The sequence below is a fragment of the Pongo abelii genome, chromosome 23 (assembly GCF_028885655.2).
Source record: "Pongo abelii isolate AG06213 chromosome 23, NHGRI_mPonAbe1-v2.0_pri, whole genome shotgun sequence".
Lineage (NCBI taxonomy): Eukaryota > Metazoa > Chordata > Mammalia > Primates > Hominidae > Pongo > Pongo abelii.
Genome location: NC_085929.1, coordinates 22,876,479 through 22,898,745, shown reverse-complemented (window position 1 = coordinate 22,898,745; position 22,267 = coordinate 22,876,479). Strand labels below are relative to the sequence as shown.

The 22,267-nt window shown below is 45.2% G+C and overlaps 2 protein-coding genes across 2 annotated transcripts in view; one reads left to right on the top strand and one right to left on the bottom strand.

Annotated features, from left to right (window-relative positions):
• Positions 1-7,238: 7,238 nt before the first annotated feature.
• LOC129052777 (MAPK-interacting and spindle-stabilizing protein-like) lies at positions 7,239-8,440 on the bottom strand (the record flags this gene model as incomplete). The annotated part of the gene is given in 2 exon segments (XM_054543931.1): positions 7,239-7,891; positions 7,894-8,440. Coding segments are annotated over 2 exon segments (1,200 nt in total), but the record flags the coding sequence as incomplete, so codon positions are not given.
• Positions 8,441-15,896: 7,456 nt separating this feature from the next.
• LOC100449536 (ankyrin repeat domain-containing protein 36A) overlaps positions 15,897-22,267 on the top strand; it is a 137,127-nt gene continuing 130,756 nt past the window's right edge. The window contains exons 1-3 of the mRNA XM_054543008.2: positions 15,897-17,451; positions 21,561-21,675; positions 21,842-22,015. Of these exons, the coding sequence (XP_054398983.2) occupies positions 16,607-17,451; positions 21,561-21,675; positions 21,842-22,015 (1,134 nt within the window). The 5' untranslated portion in view covers positions 15,897-16,606. The remainder of the gene's footprint in view (positions 17,452-21,560; positions 21,676-21,841; positions 22,016-22,267) is intronic.

The following is a 22,267-nucleotide window of genomic DNA, read 5'->3' as shown; positions in this document are numbered from 1 at the left end:
AAATCTCATCAGATTAAGGAACACAAAGACATCTTTTTCATATTTCGAATGTAAAACTCTTTTGGAAACTGTTATTTTTAGAAACAGTTAAAAACATTGTTTCATTAGTTTTTCATGTAAAATTGTTACAACCAGCATGAAATAACTGTCATCACAGAAGCATGGTGTATTCGATTCCAAAACATATTCTTTGTAAGTTTTAATATATTTATGTATTATTTATACTTAGATTGTAACCCATAATGTACAGATATTATTTTTCCTTCAACTCTTAAGAATACTCTTAAATAATAAAATTAAAATTAATGAATTATAATTTTTGTTGGTTGGGGAAAAGAATAGACACACACGTGACAGTGCATCACTTCATCTCATCATTTCATCTCATCATTTTATCTCATCATTTCATCTCAACCCATCTCATCTCATCATTTCATCATATCATCTCATCATTTCATCAAATCTCATCCCATCTCATTTCCATTTCAGTTTCATTATTTCATTTCACCATCATTTCATTTCATCTAATTTCATTTCATTATTTCATTATGTCATTTCATATCATCTTATTTCATTTCATCTCATATTTTTCATCTCATCATTTTTCATATCATTTTTCATCTCAATTCATTTCATCTCATCATTTCATCGCTCATCTCATTTCATCCTTTCATTTCAACGTTTCATCTCATCATTTCATCTCATCTCATTTCAATTTAATTTCATTATTTCATTTCATCTCATTTCATTATTTCACCTAATTTCATTATCTCATCTCATCTCATCTCAATTCATCTCATCTGATTTCATCTCATCATTTCATCTCATTTTTCATCTGATCATTTAATCTCATTTCATTTCATCTCATCATTTCATCTCACCACATCTCTTCATTTCATCATTTCATTTCAACATTTCATCATTTCATCTAATCTCATCTTTCAATTTCATTTCAATATCATCATTTCATTTCATCATTTCTTTTCATTTCATATCATTATTTCATTTCATTTCATCTCATTTCAATTTATCTTATCATTTCATCTCATCATTTTTCATCTCATCATTTCATCTCATTTCATCTCATCTCAATTTCATTTCATTATTTCATTTCATTTCACCTCATTTCACTTCATTTCACCTCATTTCATTTCATCTCATTTCATTTCATTTCATCTCATCATTTCATCTCATCTTATCATTTCATCTCATCATTTCTTCTCATTTCATCATTTCATCATTTCATCTCATTTCATCTCATCATTTCATCTCATCTTATTTCATCTCATCATTTCTTCTCATCTCATCTTATCATTTCATCATTTCATCTCATTTCATCTCATCATTTCATCTCATCTCACCTCATCTCATCATTTCATCTCATCTCATCATTTCATCTCATCATTTCGTCTCATTTCATCTCATCGTTTATTTCATCTCATCATTTTATCTCATCATTTCATCTCATCTCAATTCAATTTCCTTTCATTATTTCATTTCATATCATTCATTTCACCTCGTTTCATTACATCTCATCATTTCCTCTCATCATTACATCATTTCATCTCATCATTGCATCTCATCATTTCATCTCATTTCATCTCATCATTCATCTCGTCATTTCATCTCATCATTTCCATTTCATTTCCACTTCATTATTTCATTTCATCATTTAATTTCATCATCTCATTTAATTTCACCTCATTTCATTATTTTGTTTTTGCATTTCATTATGTCATTTCATTTCATCTCATTACATTTCATCTAATTGCATTTCATCTCATTTCATTTCATTACATCTCATCATTTCATCTCATATTTTCATCTCATCATTTCATCTCATCATCTCATCAACTCATTTCATCTTATCATTTCATCATTTCATCTCATCATTTCATCTCATCTCATATCTTCTCATCTCATTTCAGTTTATTTCATTTCATTATTTCATGTCATCTCATCATTTCATCTCATCATTTCATCATTTTATTTCATCATTTCATCTTATTTCATCTCATCATTTCATCTCATCTCATTTCAATTTTATTTCAATTTCATTTCATTATTTCATGTCATTTCATCTCATTATTTCATTATTTCATTTCATTTTATTTCATCTCATCAGTTCATCTCATCATTTCATCTCGTCATTTCATCTCATCATCTCATCATTTCATCTCATCATTCATCTCATCATTTCATATCATCATTTTATCTCATGATTTCATTTCATCTCATCTCATTTCATCTCATCTCATCATTTCATCATTACATCTTATTTCATCTCATTTTATGTCATCATTTCATGTCATCATTTCATCACGTCTCATCTCATCATTTCATCTCATCATTTCATCATTTCATCTCATTTCATCTCATCATTTCAACTCATTGCATCTCATCTCATCATTTCCATTTCATTATTCCATTTCATCATTTCATTGCATTATTTCATTTCATTATGTCATTTCATCTCATCTCATTTCATCTCGTCATTTCATCTCGTCATTTCATCTCATTATTTCATCTGATTTCATGTCATCATATCATGCCATCATTTCATCTAATCATTTCATCACATCTCATCTCATCATTTAATCTCATTTCATCTCATCATTTCATCTCATCATTTCTTCTCATCTCATCATTTCCATTTCATGATTTCATCATTTCATTTCATCATTTCATTATTTCATTTCATCTCACTTCATCACATCTCATTTCATCTCATTTCATTTCATCTCATCATTTCATCTCATCTCATCATCTCATTTCATCTCATCATCTCATTTCATCTCATCATTTCATCATATCATCTCATCATTTCATCAAATCTCATCCCATCTCATTTCCATTTCATTTTCATTATTTCATTTCACCATCATTTCATTTCATCTAATTTCATTTCATTATTTCATGATGTCATTTCATATCATCTCATTTCATTTCATCTCACATTTTTCATCTCATCATTTTTCATATCATTTTTCATCTCATTTCATCTCAATTCATTTCATGTCATCATTTCATCCCTCAACTCATTTCATCCTTTCATTTCAACATTTCATCTCATTTCAATTTAATTTCATTATTTCATTTCATCTCATTTCATTATTTCACCTAATTTCATTATTTCATCTCATCTCATCTCAATTCATCTCATCTGATTTCATCTCATCATTTCATCTCATTTTTCATCTCATCATTTTTCATCTCATCATTTAATCTCATTTCATTTCATCTCATCATTTCAGCTCATCATTTCATCTCACCACATCTCTTCATTTCATCATTTCATTTCAACATTTCATCATTTCATCTAATCTCATCTTTCAATTTCATTTCAATATCATCATTTCATTTCATCATTTCTTTTCATCTCATTTCATTATTTCATTTCATTTCATCTCATTTCAATTTCTCATCATTTCATCATTTTTCATCTCATCATTTTTCATCTCATCATTTCATCTCATCATCTCATCATTTCATCTCATTTCTTCTCATCATTTCATCTCATCATTTTATCTCATTTCATCTCATCTCAGTTTGATTTCATTTCATTATTTCATTTCATTTCACCTCATTTCATTTCATTTCACCTCATTTCATTTCATCTCATTTCATTTCATTTCATCTCATCATATCTCATTTCATCTCATCATTTCTTCTCCTCATCATTTCATCATTTCATCTCATTTCATCTCATCATTTCATCTCATCTCACCTCATCTCATCATTTCATCTCATCTCATCATTTCATCTCATCCTTTCATCTCATCATTTCATCTCATTTCATCTCATGGTTTCTTATTTCATCTCATCATTTTATCTCATCATTTCATCTCATCTCAATTCAATTTCCTTTCAGTATTTCATTTCATTTCACCTCATTTCATTTCATCTCATCATTTCATCTCATCTTATCTCATTTCATCTCATCATTTCTTCTCATCTCATCTTATCATTTCATCATTTCATCTCATTTCATCTCATCTCACCTCATCTCATCATTTCATCTCATCATTTCATCTCATCCTTTCATCTCATCATTTCGTCTCATTTCATCTCATCGTTTCTTATTTCATCTCATCATTTTATCTCATCATTTCATCTCATCTCAATTCAATTTCCTTTCATTATTTCATTTCATATCATGCGTTTCACCTCGTTTCATTACATCTCATCATTTCCTCTCATCATTACATCATTTCATCTCATCATTGCATCTCATCATTTCATCTCATCATTCATCTCGTCATTTCATCTCATCTCATCATTTCCATTTCATTTCCACTTCATTATTTCATTTCATCATTTAATTTCATCATCTCATTTAATTTCACCTCATTTCATTATTTCATTTTTGCATTTCATTATGTCATTTCATTTCATGTCATTACATTTCATCTAATTTCATTTCATCTCATTTCATTTCATTACATCTCATCATTTCATCTCATCATCTCATCAACTCATTTCATCTTCTCATTTCATTTCATCTCATCATTTCATCTCATCTTGTATCTTCTCATCTCATTTCAATTTCATTATTTCATTTCATTATTTCATGTCATCTCATCTCATCTCATCATTTCATCTCATCATTTCATCATTTTATTTCATCATTTCATCTTATTTCATCTCATCATTTCATCTCATCTCATTTCAATTTCATTTCATTATTTCATTTCATTTCATCTCATTTCATTATTTCATTTTATTTCATCTCATCAGTTCATCTCATCATTTCATCTCATTTCATCTCATCATCTCATCATTTCATCTCATCATTCATCTCATCATTTCATATCATTTTATCTCATGATTTCATTTCATCTCATCTCATCATTTCATCTCATCTCATTTCATCATTACATCTTATTTCATCTCATTTTATGTCATCATTTCATCATTTCATCACGTCTCATCTCATCATTTCATCTCATCATTTCATCATTTCATCTCATTTCATCTCATCATTTCAACTCATTGCATCTCATCTCATCATTTCCATTTCATTATTCCATTTCATCATTTCATTTCATTATTTCATTTCATTATGTCATTTCATCTCATCACATTTCATCTCATCTCATCTCATCATTTCATCTCATCATTTCATCTCGTCATTTCATCTCATTATTTCATCTGATTTCATGTCATCATATCATGTCATCATTTCATCACATCTCATCTCATCATTTAATCTCATTTCATCTCATCATTTCATCTCATCATTTCTTCTCATCTCATCATTTCCATTTCATTTCCATTTCATGATTTCACCATTTCATTGCATCATTTCATTATTTCATTTCATCTCATTTCATTATTTCATTTCATTATGTCATTTCATTTCATCTCACTTGATTACATCTCATTTCATCTCATTTTATTTCATCTCATCATTTCATCTCATCATTTCATCTCATCTCATCATTTCATCTCAACATTTCATCTCATCTCATCTCATTTCAATTTCATCATTACATTTAATAATTTCCTTTCATTATTTCATTTCATTTCATCTTATTTCATTAGTTCATTTCATCTCATTTCATCTCATCATTTCATCTCATCATTTCAGCTTATCATCTCAGCTCACTTCATCATTTCATCTCATTGTTCATCTCATTCCATCTCATCATTTTATCTCATTATATATCTCATCTCATTTCAATTTCATTATTTCATATCATTTCATTATTTCATTTCATTTCATCTCATCATTTCTTCTCATCATTTCATCTCGTTGCATCTCATCATTTCATCCATCATCTCATCATTTCATCTCATTTCATCTCATCTCATCTTTCAATTTCTTTTCAATTTTCTCATTTTGTCTCATCATTTCATCTCATCATTTCTACTCACCATTTCATCTCAAAATTTCATCTCATCATTTCTTCTCATCTTATCTCATCATTTCGTCATTTCAATTCATCATTTCATCTCATCTCAAGTCATCTTATCATTTCATCTAAGTGACATGATGTAATGGAATCATGAAATGAAATGGATAGGATGCCCTCAGTGATGTTAAATTTAAAACTTGTTTGTTTTCATGTATTCATTTTTATATTTATATGTATTTATATTTATATTTACTTATATTTCTTTCTACTTATTTTTATTTATATTTTTACTTATTTCTTTATTTATAGACAAGGTCCTGTTCTGTGGCCTAGGCTGGAATGCAGTGGTGCATTCACAGTTCACTGCAGCCTCGAGGAAACCTCCCACCTTAGCCTCCCAGGTAGCTGGGACCCCAGGTGCGCACCAACACACCTGGTTAATATTTTATTATTTGTAGAGATGGAGTCTTGCTACGCTGCCCAGGCTGGTCTCAAACTCCAGGGCTCAGGCAATCCTCCTGCCTTGGCAACCCAAAATGCTGGGATGACAGAGAGGAGCCACAGTGACCAACCTATTTATTTATTTATTTAATAAAAACAAGGTCTCACTATGTTGCCCAGGCTGGTCAACTCCTGGCCTCAAATGATTCTCCAAACTTGGCCTCTCAAAATGTTGGGATTACAGGTATGAGCCACCATGCCTGGCCTAAAAATAGTATTATATTTTTGTATTATATAATTTTCAATTAGGTAATATGAATATTCTGTACAGGAAATACGCCCTTAATTACACAGGAATAAACATTTGTTATACTGAGAAAAATCTAATAGAGCTAAAAATAAAAATTAAATTGGAAAGGTCACTAGATACTCATACATTCTTACGTTTTATACATTCTTTCATATATTCATATATTCTTTTAACAGTATCAATGGTTTGAAGTTATGTGTACAAAACCAAGACCTATATGTAATACAACTAATAACAGGCACTTACAATTCAAGGCATATTATACACAAAGCTTTAACTTCTCATCATCAGATTTTTTTTTCTTTCTGTTTTGGCAGACACTATGAACACAACATTCAACTCACAGACACTATGGAGCCTTTACTAAGCATAAAGTACTGTGAAAGGCCAGGGCTAGGACAGAACTGAGACAGGGCCAGGGCTAGGACAGAACTGGGGCAGGGTCATGGCCAGAGAAAAACCAGGGGCAGGGTCACAGCCAGGGACATGAGAGGACCAAGGCCAGGGCCAGAATCAGGGCAGAACCAGGGCCAGGGCAGGGACATGGCAGGGCCAGGGCCATGGCAGGATCAGGGCCAGCAGAAGGCCAGGGCAGGCCTAGGGTGGCACAGGGCCAAGGCAGGGCAGGGTCAGTGTAGAGCAAGGAACGGGCCAGGGTATGGCAGGGCAGGGACAGGGAGGTCCAGGGCCAGAGTCAGGAGCAGGACACGGACAGGGCAGGGCCAGAAACATGGCAGTACCAGAAAGGGGACAGGGCAAGGGCAAGGCCAGAGAAGGACCATGGAAAAAACATGGCCAGGGAGGGTCCAGGGCAAGGGCAAGGCCAGGGCAGAACCAGGGCCAGGGCAGAACCAGAGCCAGGGCAGGGCAAGGCCAGGGTAGGGCAGGGCCAGTGTAGGGTGAGGGTAGGGCCAGGGCGAGTTCAGGGCCAGGGCAGGACTAAGATAGCACAGGGCCAAGGCAGGGCCAGGGCAGGGCCAAAGGAGGGGCCAGGGCCAAGCATGGCCAGTGTGGGGCCTGGGGATTGTCAGGGCCAGGGTCAGGGTCAAGGCTGGGCCAGGGCAGGGCCAAAGGAGGGGCCAGGGCCAAGCATGGCCAGTGTGGGGCCTGGGGATTGTCAGGGCCAGCGTCAGGGTCAAGGCTGGGCCAGGGACAGGGCCAGAGCAAGGGCAGGGCCAGGGAGAAGGCAGAACCAGAGAGGATCCAGAGCAAGGCAGGGCCAGGGCAGAACCAGGACCAGGATAAGGCAAAGCCAAGGCCAGGGCAGGGCAAGGCCAGGGCAGGGCAAGGCCAGGGTAGAAAAGGCCAGTGTAGGGCCAGGCCAGGGTAGGAGAAGGCCATGGTAGGGCCAAGGCCAAGGCAGGGCAGGGCTAGGGTAGCACAGGGCATGGCCGAAAACAGGGCAGGGCCATAGCAATGGCAGGTCTAGCAACAGGGCCAGGGTAAGCGCTGGACCAGAGCATGGTGGGGACAATACAGGGCCAGGACAGACGATGGCAAGGCAGGTCCAGGGCCATTTCATGGACTCGGTAGGCCTGGGGTCAGGCCAGGGCAGGGCAAGGGCAAGGCCAGGGAGAAGGCAGGGCCGGGGCCAAGGCAGTGCCAGGGCAAGGCAGGACCAGTGCAGGACCAATGCAGGGTGAGGGCAAGGCCAGGGCATGGAAGGGCAGGGCAGGACCAAGGAAGGGCCAGGAGAGGGCCACGGCAGGGTCAGGGCCAGAATAAGGGTACGGCTGGGGTCAGGAATATGGTAGGACAAGGGCTGGGCCCAGGCTGGGACACGCAGGGCAGAGCATGGCCTGTGCAAGGCAGGGCCACAGCCAGGCCATAGAGATGGGAGGGCAACACCAAGGCAGAGTCAGGGTAGATCCAGGGCTGAGCAGAGTCAGGGCAGGTCCAGAGTCGAGGCAGAGCTAGGGCCCAAGCAGGGCCATGGCAGCGCCAGGGCAGAGGAGGGCAGGGCAATGCAGGACTGGGCCATGGCAGTGCCTGGTCAACTCCGGGGCAGGGCCAGAAGCAGGACAGCGCCAGGGCCAATGCTCAGGCCAGGGACAAGGCATGACAGGAAGTGCCAGAGCAGGGCTGGGCCAACGTTGGGGCAGGGCAAATCAGACCAGGACACCTCCAAGTCCAGCTCTGGCCCTGCCTTGGCCCTGGCCCCTTCCTGGCCTGACCTTGTCCCTGGCCCTGCCCTATCCATGCCCTGTGTGTTTGACCAGTTTTTATAACCAGAATCCTACAAGAAACTTAAATCAGCTCTTTTTATGCATTTTTAGTAGAGATGGGGTTTCACAATGTTGCCCAGGCTGGTTCCAAACTCCTGAGCTCAAGCCATCTGCCTGCCTTGGCCTCCCAAAGTGCTGGGATTACAGGAGTAATCTGGCCAAGTATTTAACTTCTTCATGCCTGTTTCCTACATTTGGAAAATGGGGATGCTTTAAGTACCTAGCACATAGAATTATTGTGAGAATCAATGCCTCACATATTTACATATTGATAAAATTATACTCATAGAAAGATAGTATTAGTTAAAATTTAGTGATTATTTACTGCAAATATGATTACTATTACAAACAACATAGTATAGACATTATTACTACTACTATAGTTATCTTAAAAATCTAAAATAAAAATTTTACACAATAGCCTAATGTAATCTCTCCTGCTCGGCCCTGGCTCAGCCCTAGTGCCGGCTCTGCCCCGAGTCCTAACACATCCCTGGCCCTGACCCTTCCCTGGTCCTGCCGCTGCCCTGGCCCTTCCCATCTTCAGGCCTTACCATGGCCCTACCCTGGTCCTGACCCTGCCCTGGTCTGGTCCTGACCCTGGTCCTACCCTAGAGAAGGGGTATGGCAGAGCCAGGGAAGGGCCGGGGCAAATAAGGGACAGGACACATCCAAATCCAGGAAAGGGCCAGGGCCATGACAGAGCCAGGGCGAGTCCTTGGCAGGGCCAGGAAAGGGTCATATCAGGGTCACTGTATGGCCAAGGTCCAGGCCAAAGCCAAGGCAGGGAAAGGGTCAGGCCTGCATAAGGGCAGGACCAGAACCAGTGATACGGCAGGGCCAGGGCTGTGCCAGGACAGAACAAGAGCAGAGCAGGGCAGGACCAGAGCCAGGCCATACAGAGAGCAGGGCAAGTGCCAAGGCAAGGCCAGGGTAGTGCCAGGGCTGAGGCAAGGTCAGAGAAGGTCCAGGGCTGAGTCAAGGCTAGAACCAAGACAGGGGCAAAGGCCGGGGCAAATCTAGGGCACAAGCAGGGCAGGCTAGGACACGGCAATGGCAAGACCAGGCCATGGCAGGGCCAGCCCAGGATAGAACAGGGCACAGGCAGGGCAGGGCCAGGGCCACGGCTGGGGCATGACAAGGACCAGGACCAGGGTCCAGGCCAGGGGAAGTGTATGGCCAGGGCAGAGGTAGGGCCAGAGCCAGGGTCTGGAAAGGACCAAGGCAGGTCCATTGCAGGGCCAGGGTTCAGACCAGGGCCAGAGCAGGGCTGGGACAGGGCCAGGGCCAGGGCCAGGAAAGGGCAATGTCAGGACAAGGGCCATGGCAGGACCAGCAATGGGGCTAGAGCCAGGACAGGGACAGGGACAGGGACAGGGTCAGGGCTAGGGCCAGAATAGCATGCCAGGGTAGAGCCAGGACAAATTAGGGCCAGGACCAGGGCTGGGCCAGGGTATGGCCTTAAGTAGCGAAGCGCCAGGGCCAGGGTCCATGCCAGTGCCAGCGCTGGTCCAGGGCAGAGGCAGGGCCATGGCCAGGTCTAGGACAAGGCTGGGGCAGGGCCAAGGTCTGGGTCAGGGTCAGCACAAGACCAGGACAGAGCAGGGCCATGGTAGGGCCAAGTTAAATCAGGGACAAGACACCTGCAAGTCCACTTCAGGGCCAGGGCCGGGGCAGGGCCAGAGCCAGGGCAGGGCCAAGACTGTGGCAGCTCCAGGGCAGGGCCAGGGTTAGGACCATGGACATCTCCAAGGCCAGTGCCAGGGCAAGGGCAAGGGCAGGGGCAGGGCCAGGGTCATCTAAGAACCAGGGACAAAGCCAGGCCCAGAGCAGGGCCAGGACAAGTACCTGGCAAGGCTAGGGGGTCTGGGACAGGGCCATGGCAGGGCCAGGGCCACAACCAGGTCTGTGCTATGACCAGGTCCAACACAGTGCCCAGGTAAGGCTAGGGTGAAGGCCAAGGTAGGGCCAGGGCAGGGTCAAAGCCAGGCTAGGGCCAAGGCAGGGCCAGGAAAGCATAGGGCCAAGGCAGGGCAGGGCCAGGCCAGTGCCAAGACCTGGGCAGGGCCAGGGAACAGCCAGGGCAGGGCCAGGGCCAGGGCCAGGGCCAGGGCCATGGCCATGCCTGGGCAAGACCAGGTTTGGGGAAGGAGCAAAACAAGGGCAAGGATAGTGCAGGTTCTTGGCACAGCCAGGGTCCAGGACAGTGTCAGGGCAGGGCCAAGGCAGGGTCTCAGCCATGGTAAGACCAGCAACAGGGCTGGAGCTAGGCCAGTGACAGGACCAGAGTCAGGGCAAGGGCCAGAGCAGTGCAAGGCCAGGGTAGGGCCAGGCATTTCAGGGTCAGGGCCAGGGCCAGGGGAGAACCAGGGCAAGGTCTCAAGCAGGGAAGGGCCAGGGCCAGGACAGGTCCAGGGGCTGTGTTAGGGCAAGGGCAGGGCCAGAGCAAGGTAAGGGTCAGGGCCAAGGCCAGGGTAGGGACAGGGCAAGAAATATGGCAGGACCAGGGGCAATGCCAAGGCCAAGGCTGGGCCAGGGCTGAGCCAGGGCAGGGCAAGGCAGGGCAGGGCATGGTATGGCCAGTGCAGGACAGGACAAGAGTCGGTCTACAGAGAGACCAGGGCTGATGCCAAGAAAGAGCCAGGCTAGTGCCAAGGCTGAGGCAGTGTCAGAGCATGTCCAGGGCAGGGCCGGGGCCAGGGCCAGAACCGAGCCAGGGCACAGCCAAGGCAGGGTAGGGGAGGGAAATAGCATGGCCGGGTCAGTACTGGGATAGGGCAGAGCAGGGAAGGTGAAGGTAGGGGCAGGGCAGGGACAGGCCAATGCAGAGCCATGTCACGCCGGGGCCAGGACACCTCCAAGTCCACTTCAGGGCCAGGGCTATGGCTGGACAAAGACCAGGGACAGGGTCAGGGCCAGGTGTGTGCTAGGGTCAGCTCCAGAGCAGGGCCTAACGAAGACTAGGGTGAGGGCCAAGGTAAGGCCAGGGCAGGGTCAAAGGCAGAGTAGGGCCAGGGCAGGGTGATGACACATCCAGAGCACAGCAGGGCAGGGTGATGGCAAGACCAGGGACAGACCACTGCCAGCTCAGGGCCAGGGAAAGGCCAGTGCAGAGCCACGAAAGGGTCTGGGTCTGGGTCAGGGCCAGGACCAAGGCAGAGCAGGGCCAGGGCCATGGCAGAGTCAGGGCAGGTCCTTGACAGGACCAGGTTCCAGGCCAGGGCCAGGGTAGCAGCAGGGGCAGGGCCTGGATAAGGGTAGGCCCAGGGATATGGCAGGACCAGGGCTAGGGCCAGGGCCAGGCCATAGTGAGGGCAGGGCAAAAGCCAAGGCAGGGTCACGGCAGGTCCAGGGAGCGGCTAGCACCAAGCGGGGCCAACGCACAACCAGCGCAGGGTAAGGCAGGGCAATGGTACCACTAGGCCATGACAGGGAAGGTCAGTGCCAGGAGAGGGCAGAACAGGCAGGCTCATGGTGGGGCCAGGACAGGGTCGGGCCAAAGCAGGGCCAGGACATGTCCAAGGCCAGGTCAGGGCCAGAACAGGAGCAGGACCATGACCATTGGCAGGGCCAGTGCCATGAGAGGACCAGGGTCAGGACAAGGGGCAGGTCCAGAGCCAGGGCCAGAGCCAAGGTCAGGCCAGTGCAGGTTCAGGGCAGGGCCAGTGCCAGGGCAAGACCAAGTCAGGGACAGGGTAGCACAGGGCCAAGACAGGGTCAGGATGGGACCAGAGCAGGATAGGGCTGAGAGTCCAGGTAATAGTAGGGCAGGTACAGGGCAAGGCAGGGCAGTATAGGGCCAGATCCACGGCAGGGGCAGGGAAAAGCCAGGCCCATTGCCAATGCACCAGCCCTCCCTACAAGGCTCCTACCACCTGGCCACTGCTGCAGCCCGTCCATCGCTGTAAGCCTGACCCCCAACCCTGGCTGCAGCCGCCTGCCCTCCTAGCGTGGCCGCTCTCCTACCGCTCCGGCGCACTGCAGTCTCCGTCGCTGCCACCCACCCGCAGCGAGGCGAGCCATGGTGTCGCAGGCTCTAGGTGTCTCCTCCTCCTCCTGGCACAGAGCAGCTGGGTGGGCAAAGCCAGAAAAGCCTAGAGGAAGATGTGAGGGGTGGAAGGGTTAGAGCCTCAACTTATCATGCCGGCCACTGGGTGGCAGGGGCCAGTTTCAGCAAAGGCACTCACACCTACCCTCCAAAGTCCAGCCTCTCCTTTTGGCCCAAGCTGGCCGGGAACTGGGGTCTGGGGTGGGTGCTGGAGACACCACAGCACCCAGCTCCCCACTCCACAGGAACCATTGGGCCCACCGGGGCCGCACTCCTCGGGGAGCAGGAGAAGCAGAAAAATTCAGACCCAGCCAGCCCTCCGCACCCAGGTGCCAATTCCTGTTCCGGACACCTCCACGCACAGGGCCCTGTCCCCCGTGGTGTCCCCAGGGGTGCCTGGCAGCCTCTGAGGCACAGACCCAGAGTGCACAGGCCCAGGAACCACGGTGGGTGTGGGGGCTCTGCCACGCTCAGGATTCCCACGCAAATGCTGCGCGCCTGCCGCACTCCAGTATGACCAAGAGTGGGTCGCCCTCTGGAGTGTGGAGTCAGGGAGAGGAGAACCACTCCTTCCTTGGATGCCAACTCTGCTGACCGCCGCCAGCAGCGCAGCACCTGATAGCACCGAACTCGCCCCCCCTCCACGGCTAGTCCTGCCCTCGATAGCGCCCCCCACCTCCATCCCCCAATGCCGCCAGTAGCGTATACCTGATAGTGCCCTATCCTGTCCTCCTCCATGGGCACTGCAGCCCCAGAAAGCGCCCATAACCCACCCTCCCTGCCGTGGGCAGTGCAGCCCTGTACAGTGCTACCAACCAGTACCCCTAATGCAGGCAATGACACCCTGGATAGCGCCCCCAACCCACCCCACACTGTGAAAGGTGCAGCCCTGGATAGCCCCTGTCCTACCACTCTGGTCGTGCTGCAGTCTCTGTCACCGCCACCACCAACCACAGTGAGGCAAGCCAGTGGGCCGCAGGCTCTAGCACCCAGCAGCCAGGCACGGAGCAGCTCTCGCCGATGGCCGGCTCCTACCACTCTGACCACGCTGCTGTCTCCGTGGCCATCTTCTTCGACTACAAAGGAATAAAACTAGGTATCAGTAAGAAGAGTGATTTTGGAAACAATACAATCACATGGAAGTCAAACACTACCCTCCTGAATAAATGACTAGCGGGTCAATGAAGATACTAAGACAGAAATTCAAAAATTTCATGAAACAAAGGGTAATGAAAACACAGTATATCAAAACTTGTTACACAGAAAGCAGTACAAAGGCAGAGATTTACAGCTATAAGTGCCTACCATCTAAACTAAAGAAAAACTTCAAATAAGCAATACATCTTAAAGAACTAGTAAAGTAAGAACAAACTAAACTGAAAATAAGAAAATAAATAAGATCGTAGCAGAAATAAAATTGAAATAAAAAACACACAAAATTAAACGAAAAGTTGGTTTTCTGGAAAGCTAAACAAAATTGACAAACTTTTAACCAGGCTAACTAAGAAAAAAGAGACAAGATTCAAATAAATAAAATTAACAGCTAATAAAAAAGGAGACATTACAACTAATACTTCAGAAATTCAAAGGATCATAACTGGCTATTATATACCAATAAATTGGAAAGCCTAGTAGAAATTGGCAAATTCCTAGATGCGTACAACCTACTTAGGTTGAACAATGAAAACATCCAAGACCAGAACAGATTGGTAACAAGTAATGAGATTGAAGCCATCAGAAAAAGTCTCCCAGTGAAGAAAAGCCCAGGAACTGATGTCTTCACTGCTGATGGCTTCACACCAAACAATTTAGAGACCTAGTATGAATCCTACTCAAACTATTTTGAAAAACAGGAGGGAATACTTCCAAACTTATTCTATGAGACCATTATTACTGTGATACCAAAATCAGACAAAGCCATCAAAGAAGGAAACTACAGGCCAGTATCTCTAATATTGATGCAAAAATCCTCAACAAAATACCAGTGAATCAAATTCAGTAATACATTAAAAAGATAATTCATCATGATCAAGTGGGATGTATCCCTGGGATGCAAGGGTCACTCAACATACAATGTGATACATCATATCAACCAAATAAACGACAAAAACAGTATGATCATGTCAACTGAAACTGAAAAAGCATTTGATGAAATTCAACATCCCTTCATGCTATAAATCCTCAAAGAAACGGGTACAGAAGAAACATACCGCAACATAATAAAAACTACAGGAAAGACACCCACAGCTAGAATAAGCAATCAGTGCAGCCCCTGATATGGCCCCCAACCCACCCTGCCCCCTACCACCAGCAGTGTCGCTCCCCCCAATAGCACACCCAACACACCCAAACCGCCCCGCCTCCGCGCACCATGGGCATTGCAGCACCCCACAGCGCCCTCAACCCGAAACCGCCACCCCCCCACCCCACAGCCTCGCAGTGCAGCCCCGGATAGCACACTTGGCCCACCTCACTGTTGCCAGCAATACAGTCTGGGATAGTGCCCCCAACCGGCTCCCCGCCAAGGGCAGTGAAGCCCCGGTTTGGGCCCCCAAACCACTCCCCCGGTGCAGGCAGCACAGCCCCAGATAGCACACCCAACCAGCCACCCAAGGCGGGCAGTGACGCCTGAGATAGGGCCCCCAACCCGTCTCAGGCCACCCGCAGTGCAGCCCGGATAGCGCACTTACCCCGACGCCTTTCTATGCTCTGGCTGGCTGCAGTGTCCATCGCTGCCACCAACCGCAAATAGGGGTGCAAACAGGAAGGATTTTATTCACCGTCGATGCGGCCCCGAGTTGTCCCAAAGCGAGGCAGTGCCCCCAAGGTCTGTGCTGAGCAGAACGCAGCTCCGCCCTCGCGGTGACACCCGCCCGCCCGCCCGGGTCTGTGCTGAGGAGAACACTGCTCTGCCTTCGCTGTATCTCCGAAGTCTGTGCAGAGGAGAACTCAGCTCCGCCCTCGCGATGCTCTCCGGCTCTGTGCTGAGAACGCAGCTCCGCCCTCGCAAAGGCGCACAGCGCCGGCGCCAGCGCGGCGTAGAGGCGGACAGCGGCGGAGAGGCGCCCCGCGCCGGTGCAGAGAGGCGCACGTATCTCAGGCCCAGGCTCCACTCCCCAGCTCTGAAAGCGTAAGAACTGAGGGTGGCTGAGGCTCGGGGTTGTTCAGGGCGGGGTGGGCTCTGGACCCAGCAGGCCCGACACCCAGGCCAGGGCTCCAGGGGAGGCCAGGTGGGGCGAAGGTCAAGAAGGGGCCGGGGCTGGTCAGGAAGGTCTCCTGGTGACCAGAGCACTTTGCCTGAGCCAGCGTCGGAGGGAGGTGGGCTGGATGAGCCAGGGAGGCGCCGGGAGGGGCCTTGGCAGACGCGACCTCCTCCGTCAGCCCCCAGGCCACTGAACCCTGGGTAGCGAGAACCGGCAGGGGAGGCTGCAGACGGAGGAGTGGAGGCTCCTTGGCTTTGGGGGCTTTGAGTAGAAGCATCTAGGGGGTCCCTCAAGAGGCCCCCACATGCTGCCCCATGGTGAGAAAAGGCGCAGAGAGGCGCACAGCGCCGGCGCAGGCGCCGAGAGGCGCACAGGAGACCTCAGGCCCGGGGTCCACTCCCCAGCTGTGAAAGGGTAAGAACCCCGGGGCCAGCCCGGCTGCGGCAAGTCAGGCAGTCTTTGGCAGGAGCACCGGGCATGGGCTTCGGCCCGGGGTGCAGGAGGCGCGCACCCCCGGCCGGATGGGCGGCGCACTCAGGGCCCAGGAGGCCATCCCAGGGGAGCCCCGCCAGCCCCCGCTGGAGCCCGAGCTGCAGCTGCCACCTGCAAGTGGTGCGCTGGCTGCAGCGGTGGCAACCCCGGATCCCGTCCTCCCGCCCATCAGCGCGGACCCCGGGGGCGACGCAGTGGCGAAGTCGGGCTGTGGGCCCAGCGGCGGCACCAGGCGGAGAAGCACCACTCAACCCCATCCCTGGGCTGCAGAGGGCCCAGCGCGGGGGTGGCTCCGAGCGTCCGCAGCCGGTGGAAGAGGAGAAGAGCGCGTGGGCGACAGTCAAACAGGCCCTGGGGCAGGGCGCGCCTCGCGCTCCAGGGAGCCCCGCCGGCCCGCGGCATCTGCGCAGCAACCGCCGCCTGCACTGGGCGCGCGCGAGAGAGCTGCTAGGGCGGTTTCTCCCCCTCGGGCCTGTTGGGCGGGCCGGCTAAGGTGCGCGTGCTCGCTGGTCCTAACTGTTCTGTTGGGCGTTTCTGCTGAGAGGCGGGAGGCGCTGAGAGTCTGTGCGAAGGTCCGTGGACAGACTGCATTGTTTGTTGTTGCGCTTCGGAGGCGGCGATTCCCGAAGGCGAGCTACGGCTGGAGCATTCCCAGGCTACAATTTGCAGCCATGATTGTGGAAGACTACGAGGAGGACTGGTGGCCCACCCTCAGGGAGCGCTTGTGCTCGGATGGCTTCTCATTTCCCCAATACCACATTAAATCGTCTCATCTGAGGAGGATCCACAGAGCTGTCTTCAATGGTAATCTGGAGAAACTGCGCTACCTTCTGATGACATTTCATGACGCCAATAAGAGAGACGACAAGGGAAGGTAATGGGGGCCGGGAGCCGGGGCTGCGGGAGGAGGCCTGTGGATGTGGAGAAGTACCACCCCCCCCAGGCTGAGGGCTGCGGGGCTTATGGTCCGGGGTTCGGGGTATGGACGGGGGCTAGGGGGTGCCTGGCTGGGGTGGGAGTAGAGCGGGGCCTGGGGAGTGGGGGTATATGGGGTGGCGGGCTGCGGAGTGAGTTGGGGGATGGGAGTGGGGAGTAGGGGGTGCATGGGGTGGGGGTGTGAATGGGCTGAGGTGGATGGAAGGAAGGCTTGGGGGGTAGGGGCGTGGACGGTGTGGGGTGGGGAGATGGGGTGAGGGTTCAATGGGATAGAGGATTGGAGGTGGGGGTGAGGTGTGGGGGTGAATGGGGTGGCAGAAAGAAAGGGGTGCAGAGGTGAGGGGGGCGAGTCCTGTCACCAAAGGGGCTGGACTTTCCTGGCAGGCTCAGCCGCACCTGGGATGTGGAAACCTTGGCGGGGGCGAGCACCCAGGCCATTTTCACGAGCAGCAAAACAAAAACAAAACTTCAGTTGGTTTCCAATCACTCACCATGCTTCTTGTTTGTAAATCATTTTAAAGTGATTTCACTAATACAATTCAGCATGTACAGCGTTTTATTTTTAATGTACACATTTTAAAGCATAATGTTATATACATTATGGAAAGGGGCATAATGACAGAAAGCATTTCCATAATATATCAACTTCCTGACTAAAAATTCTTTGGAAAAAAATCCAATATTTATTTGATATCAATAGACACCTATGTCAATGTGGTTTTCACTGAGGGACCTTAGAGGGAAACTTTGAAGTGGGAAGATTATGTTCTTGAATAGAAAGACACATTTTTCTAAAGTTCTGAGCTCTTTCTGTGTTTATAAATTTTACATAATCCAAATAAAGTTATCAAAGTGTTAACATTTTTGAATTACTCATGCTGTCTTTTACTATTGTGATGACATTAAGAAAACTTTTGAAATGGAGTCAAAAACTTGCCTTTCTAGATATGAAAATGTGCTGTTAATTTCCACAAGTTATTTACTAACAGCTGAAACAACAAATCAGTGAATGAAACAGGTTTGAAAATCCAGGAACACACCAATATGTGTAAGAATTTATTAGGTTGGTGCAAAAGCAATTGCGGTTTTTGCCGCAATTACAAGTAATGGCAAAAACCGCAATTGCTTTTGCACCAATCTAATAGAATTGGATAATGGTGACATTTCATATTGGTAGGAAAAGATGAATTACTCATAAATGAAGTGCCTGCTAACTATTTGGAGAAATCTGGCTAGATTTTTATGTCACAGAAATAAGTTTGTTATGGAATGTAGATTAAAAATTTTAAATACACAAAATAAGAAAGATAACAGAAAAAAACACAAATGCCTACTTATATTGTTACGTGTTTATATTCCTAGAAATATCACAAGCACACATTCTGAAGGTCGATTTAGCAAAATAAAAAAAATCCAGTTTATAAGAAAAAATTAACAAAAGACAATATGTGTATATACATATTAGATAAGTGATTTTCATTTTACAGAGAATTCTTCAAATAAACAAGAACTCTCATTTAAAATAGAGCAAAGCATTTTTTTTCAGATATTAAAGCAACCTATGCACATGGGAAAAAATATTTAGTGTTCCTGGGAGGAGAAGGTATTTAAGTTAAAAAAGGAATGAAATACTGTTTTCTGTGCACAAGTTTGTGAGGGTAAAGAGTAGCAGTACATATACTGCTGTTTAAAGTTGACATTTCTGATGATTTTTCAAATAGACAATTTGTTGGTAAGTATCACACTTTAAAAATGTATGTGCCCTTCACCCATCAATTCCATTATACTAAAATATCTCTAGGAAATAGAGATACATGCAATTTGTTTTTCTCAGCACTGCTTAAAATAGCAATGTATTTGGAAAACCCCTTATAATGGATTTTATAAATTTTATAAATTTATCAATAAATTTCGGTGCATCCATAGGATGGGACAATATGGGACCTTCGCAGATGTCAGTAGATACAGATGTATGTTGAGGTGTGAAGATGTACTCTGAAAAAAAGTTGGTTTGATTATACATACACACAAACAGTCTATGGTGTTTATAAGCCAAGTATGTGTACAAAATATAACATTTCTTCTTTTCTGGCAGGTGTATTGTGATATTTTTTCTTATCTGTGATGTATAAATGATCAGTATGTTTAAAACTTCTAGTAAATGTTTTTTATTAATGAAATTATCCTTGGGAAAAGAAGAAATATAAATCTTGCAAAGAAAAAAATAATTCTCACTTTCTATTTTATTTTATTATTTATTTATTTGTTTGTTTGTTTATTTTTGAGATGGAGTCTCGCCTTGTCGCCCAGCCTGGAGTGCAGTTGCATGATCTCAGCTCACTGCAGTCTGCCTCTCAGGTTCAAGTGATTCTCCCACCTCAGCCTCCTGAGTAGCTGGGATTACAGGTGTGCACCACCATGCCCAGCTAATTTTTGTATATTTTAGTAAAGACAGGGTTTCACCATGTTGGCCAGGCTGGTCTAAACTCCTGACCTCAGGTGATCCCCCCGCCTCAGCCTCCCAAAGTTCTGGGATTACAGGTGTGAGCCACTGTGCCTGGCCTTATTTTTATTTTTTTGTTTGTTGGTATCTTCTGTGAACTTTCAGCCTCTTCAGAGGCAGAGGGAATATTTTTATTTGTGCTTGATTATTTTATTATGCATAGATTTGAGTATATAAATAGGTTTTTATTTTAGTTTTATTACATATATGCAAACAATTTTAAATTAATTATTTTAGTTTATCAGTGTCCTCATGAAAATGAAAACGAGCAAATATAAGTGATTATCACTATTCCAAAAGCACTGCTTTAATTTATAGTTTTTTTCATAATAAACTCCCCAACTATATGTATGCATTCTTTCAATCCAGTTATTCATCAAGCATAACCTGAATACCTATTAGGTAGCAGACACATTCCACCATCTCTCAGGACTCTTCCACCCTTAACAACTTCATGTTTACCTGCCCAGCCTGAGCAGGTTGAGATTTAAAATGGAAGCATTAGGACTGAATCCCAATGGGATCTTTTATTCCTTTTTTTTTTTAAATAAAAGCAATTCTGAAGTTAGAAAATAGTGAAAGATAACCTTTAACTGCCATTTCAAAAACTTATGACAGTCTCAAATACTACTATTAATCATTGCAAATACCTAATTTACATAACATTCTGTAAGTATTGAAAAAAATGAGCCATACCTATTCATTTGAATCCTGAGTTTTCTTTGGATTACTTTTTTTTGAAAATTGAAGTAAGAATTACTTTGTTTTAAAAATTTGTTTTTTTATTTTTGCCTTCTTTTTCCACAGTACTTTATTTAGGTGCCAATCATATGAGTAGAACTGGCTGTTCTATGTACTGTATCCCACTTAATGTAAGGCATCATGGATTGGGTGATGCCACATTACTTTATATATGAATAAGATAATGTTTAAAATGTTGCCAGTTATAATTGTAATAAATAATGAATTGTAAACAGTATTCCAATGTCAGGAGATGTTAATATATAAGAGAATAGTAGCTTATATAAGAGAATAGTGAGAAAATGAGCATCTGAGAATGACTGAAATACAATGATACATCTAATCTTTAATAGATACCTCAATGTAGATATGATTGTATCATTTTACTTAATTAAAATGTCTTTGTAAGTAGTAATATCTAAAAATTATTGAGCTGTTATTTGTGTTAGAAAGTGTTCTAAATGCTGTGCATAGATTGTTATGTAGGCATCACAGCAGTGTTCTGTGGGATAGCTACTATTCTCATATATTTTATTGATAAGGAAATTGAAGCAAAGAAAGGCTAAATAACAGCTAAGTGACAGAGCTTACAGTAAATTTTAAGCCCCAATTAAACTGAATCCAAAAGCCAAGCTTTTTCTATTAAGTAGCCTGCTGTTTCATTAATGTGGTGAGTAATAAGCGCTAACAAATGTTGTACTTTCTTCACAAGAAAATTACATATTTGTTTTGAAGACAGAGAAATAACATGCTAATTAATGCTTATAGTTACATGTTTTTTAAAAGTCCTGTCACTCTCACAGGACTGCCCTACATTTGGCCTGTGCCACTGGCCAACCGGAAATGGTATTTCTGCTGGTGTCCGCAAGATGTGAGCTTAACCTCTGCGACCGTGAATGCAGGACACCTCTGATCAAGGTATATAGTAGCTGACTCTTTAAGCATGAGATGGATTTGGTTTGAGTACGTAGGATAGAATGAATTTATCTCATTGGAATACCACTATATAACTAGTTAGTAAATCCTACGGAGTGTTTATTTTGATTTTTCAGTATTTGCATGTTTCTCGGTCTAATACTGACAGGCTGTACAACTGAGGCAGGAGGCTTGTGCAACTATTCTGCTGCAAAATGGCGCCAATCCAAATATTATGGATTTCTTTGGAAGGACTGCTCTACACTATGCTGTGTATAACGAAGATACATCCATGATAGAAAAACTTCTTTTATATGGTACAAATATTGAAGAATGCAGCAAGGTATAGGTCAACCAATGTTATTTTCAAACTATCTGAAATGCATTTATTTTAACATTGACACATGTAAGGGTCAATTTTTCATATTTGGAAGCTCAAACATTCCTTGAATGAAAATATTTTGAAATGCCTTAACTGTCTAAGATTTTACTTTAAATATTGGAACTTTTAAAGAAGCATTATAAGGTACAGCTTTTTTTTCATGCACTTATGGTAAATAATTATAAAAACAAATGAATTACAATAAATTTATAA